Source organism: Acyrthosiphon pisum, unplaced genomic scaffold (assembly GCF_005508785.2).
Source record: "Acyrthosiphon pisum isolate AL4f unplaced genomic scaffold, pea_aphid_22Mar2018_4r6ur Scaffold_21267;HRSCAF=23472, whole genome shotgun sequence".
NCBI lineage: Eukaryota > Metazoa > Arthropoda > Insecta > Hemiptera > Aphididae > Acyrthosiphon > Acyrthosiphon pisum.
The window spans coordinates 2,614-6,506 of NW_021770715.1; the positions used below are offsets into that span (position 1 = coordinate 2,614).

General features: G+C 29.3%; 1 protein-coding gene across 1 annotated transcript; it reads right to left on the reverse strand.

Annotated features, from left to right (window-relative positions):
- Positions 1–1,342: 1,342 nt before the first annotated feature.
- Positions 1,343–3,455, reverse strand: LOC115034848 (protein ALP1-like). Its single transcript, XM_029492332.1, has 2 exons — positions 3,006–3,455; positions 1,343–2,128 (listed from the first exon to the last, which is right to left on the reverse strand). The coding sequence occupies exons 1-2, from the start codon at positions 3,453–3,455 to the stop codon at positions 1,343–1,345; spliced, it is 1,236 nt and encodes a 411-aa protein (XP_029348192.1).
- Between the last annotated feature and the right edge of the window lie 438 nt (positions 3,456–3,893).

A 3,893-nucleotide genomic window follows, 5' to 3' on the forward strand; every position in this document is an offset into this window, starting at 1 on the left:
TATCATAACACATACCTAGGTACTTAATTATAATATAATAATTATTATACTACTAGTATATACTTAATTATAATACTTAATAATATCATTATTATCAGTTGAGAGTTTGCGAGTGCCGAGTAGGTTTATTATAATAATATATATTACTAATTAATTATTATATGCATTATAGTAACCGCATAATTATTATAAAAGTTCTTATTATTGGTATAATAACTAATAAGTAAAATCGTTTAATTTTTGTAAAACATTTTGTGTTCAAACTTCAAACCTATCGTAATATTGATATTAAGTTATTACTCAAACTCAAGGCCGGTTTACACTTATCAAAGTAGCCACGTCCGTGAACCACGAATTGGTGGCACGGATTCTACTTTGATAATATAAACACACCACACGTACGTGTGACAAGCTCGTACAAGTCGTGTTGTCCGATCCGTGCCGGCACGAACATGTATCAAAATTCTCGTACGTGGGGAGAACATTTTATTTTTATATTTTTAATATGTCTAGTTTTCATTCAGTGAAATGTTCATTCATGTTTGGTTCTTTACAATATTAAATTTATTATAATAAATACAATTTATTATAATTTATATTAAATTTATTTAATACAATAATATTTTTTGTATACATTTTTTTCAACTTTTTACTTTTTTACTTTTTTTACTGGTACATAATATTTACTTGGTACATAATATTATATAATAATGGCAGAAAAAAATGGTCTGAGGACAAAACAATGAAATTTATTCATTTGTACGAAAGCCATGAAGTTCTTTGGAATACAAGTATATCTGAATATAAAAACAAACATGCTAGACAAATAGCGCTTGAAAAAATATGCAATGAAATGGCCATAGAGAATTTTGGTGTAAACGAAGCAAAGGCAAAAATTAATAATATACGTTCTGCTTATTGCCAAGAGGTGAAAAAAGTGTCTGCATCAAAACATTCAGGTATCTAATCTATATTAGATAAGTAATAATTTGCATTTTATACATCATACTTTTCATAATTTTTAGGAACCGGAACCGATTCTATTTATAAACCTTCAGTACCTTGGTTTAATTTAATGGATTCTTTTCTTAAATCACATGTAATCCAACGGCCATCACAAACAAATTTGGTAAATTTAATTTATAGAATTATTGTTATAATAGTAGTTAAAAATATTAAAAATACATAGGTAGTCACATTTTTTTTAATAAGCATAGAAATAATAAACATAGTTTATATAATAGCAGATAGAAAATGTAATATAAATAATTATTCGACAAATAATTATAAAATTAACATTAACTATATTTATTAATACATTTCGATTTTCTAAAATTGAATATTACACATCGAAAATATTTTCTTGCCATGGTTCTTCTTCGTTGAAATATTTACATAAAAGCTCTCGTTTTTCAATCGCACTTCTCGGATAATTTTGCCCAAATCTTAATGGTGGAGCTTCAACTAAACCTGTAGGTTGTATTTGAGAATGCCAAGAACCCATTCGAACTGTTGTACTTCCCGCCAATTCTTCATCATATGATCCCGGAGGCATATATGTTGACCCCGATGTGATGCGCAACCAATTATGTAGAGCACATGTTGCTTTAACAATTTCTTCGACTTTACTTGGTTGAAGTTGTATTGGTTTCAAATAAATTTGAAATCTATGTGCCAATATCCCAAAAGCATTTTCGACTATACGACGCGCTCTTGATAGTCTATAGTTAAATATGTAATGTTCTTTTGACAATTTTCTCCTGGAATATGGTTTCATCATATATTTCGTTAACGGGAAGGCATCATCGGCAACAAAATAACCATTTTCTGGTAAATTTAAAAAATCATTTTCAATAGCTAACTTTAATGAAGAGTTTCGAAATATTCCTCCATCGGAACATCTTCCATTTGCACCAACATCTAAGTAGCGAAAGCAATAATCATGATCAACAACAGCTAATAATACTATGCTAAATGATCCTTTATAATTAAAAAATTCAGATCCACTATTAGCTGGTGCTTTTATTACTACATGCTTTCCGTCTATTGCTCCATAACAATCAGGACAGTTCCATCTTAAACCAAAATTTTTTCCTATTTCATTCCATTCTTCAACACTTGATGGACACTGAAATATCAAACATTTATTGTAAAATTACTTAATAAAATAATTTATCAATATTATTATAATTTTATGTTTGTAGATATCTAATGTAATCTCTTGCACTCAAAGTAGTAGCATTGAGAATGAAAATGAAAAATGTGATAACGAAAATTCAGAGACTACAGAAAAAATATCAACACAAAACCAAGTTAGTTTCGAAAACTGTACTGAAACCATTCAAACTATTAATCCATCTTTAACCAAACCAATGTCAACTACTAACTCAATCCCGATAAATTTAAATAAAAAAAGAAAATTAACTCCACGAAATTTGTTTAACATTGATACCACAGTAGATAGATTGGAAAAAATTGCAGCAATTGCATCTGCGCCAAAAGTTGAAAATCCGTTTGAAATTTTTGGTAAAAGTGTTGCTGTTCAACTTAATCAACTTGCTAAAAGGCAAGCACTTGCATCGCAATTGAAAATACAAACTATCTTAACAGAGGAATTGTTGAAGTACGAAGAAAGCCGTGAATCAAATAATAAACAAACTCAAATTCATCATGATACATACACTCCTCAATCTCGTCAATCAAACTATGAAGAAGGCCAATACCATTTACTATCTAATTCATCCTCATCCATTGATTTAAATATTCCATCAGTAAGTTCAAATTATACGTATAATGAATCTTCTGAGTATAATATTGAAGGCACAGAAGAACCCGCACCGCAAACATTTGAACAGTTATTTAGTTCCATAAGTCAATAAAAGTTATGTCAGCGTATTTATCATTTTGTTTTTCTATATTTTTTTTTTTTTATATGTATATTATATATTTCATAAGTACTGATATAATTATTTAAAGTGAAAATAAATTTATTATAATAAAATTACCTTTATGAAATTTTCCAAAACATTATAGATTTCTGTACAAACATCAGGTACAAACAAACTTATGGTACATTTGGGCACTCGAAAAAAGTACTGTAGTGACGAATACGACTCTCCAGTAGCGAGAAATCTTAATGTGATTTCCAGCTTTGTCTTAGCTGTTATTGCTTCTCGAAAAAATGTGTCCTGTTTTTGAATACGGGTTTCCAATTTTTTTAGTAAAATATTAAAATGACCATCACTCATCCTCATATAGTTCATGAGACCTGGTCTGTCTTCCACTCGGAGCTCCGTTAATAACGTATTTGATCCACCTAAAATATTTCGCCTGGCAACCCAATCTCGCACCCATATTTTTCTTTTATTTTTAAGATTAGAAATAATTTGGTTTGCACACTCTTGAGCTAAAACTCCGCAGACTGATAACACTACGTCTACCAGTTCTGGTTCCATTTTGGCTACTGATAAATTATTTATTTTATATTTTACTTGGACAGACAAAATTTGACAGTGTAAACGCTGTCGTCAGTGCTCGAATCAAAGTTACACTGATCCGTGTTCACGGACGTGGCTACTTTGATAAGTTTTTGATAAGTGTAAACCGGCCTTAAAATACTATTTTGTAACCAATATATTAAATATTCATGTTCAATATTTGGTAGGTAAAACTGAATTGAATTAGTTGCACAGTTGTAAAAATTGAATAGGTATTTAATACACTCTGACTCTGTAATATACATACTATATTAGTAGGTACATTTATATCATAGAATAGATGAAAGTTTAAAAAATACACACTACACTATCAACAGACAACAAGCAAAAAATGAATATATAAAAATTATTAGGTAGTACTGTAGTAGGCAGTGCCCAGTAGGTATAAGAAACGAG

Bases quoted from the DNA above. Each gene is read 5' to 3' on its own strand.
- LOC115034848 (XM_029492332.1), bottom strand. From the start codon at position 3,455: ATGGAACCAGAACTGGTAGACGTAGTGTTATCAGTCTGCGGAGTTTTA. The intron at 2,129-3,005 runs GTAATTTTATTA...TTGATATTTCAG, and splicing joins TTTTGGAAAATTTCATAAAG to TGTCCATCAAGTGTTGAAGA.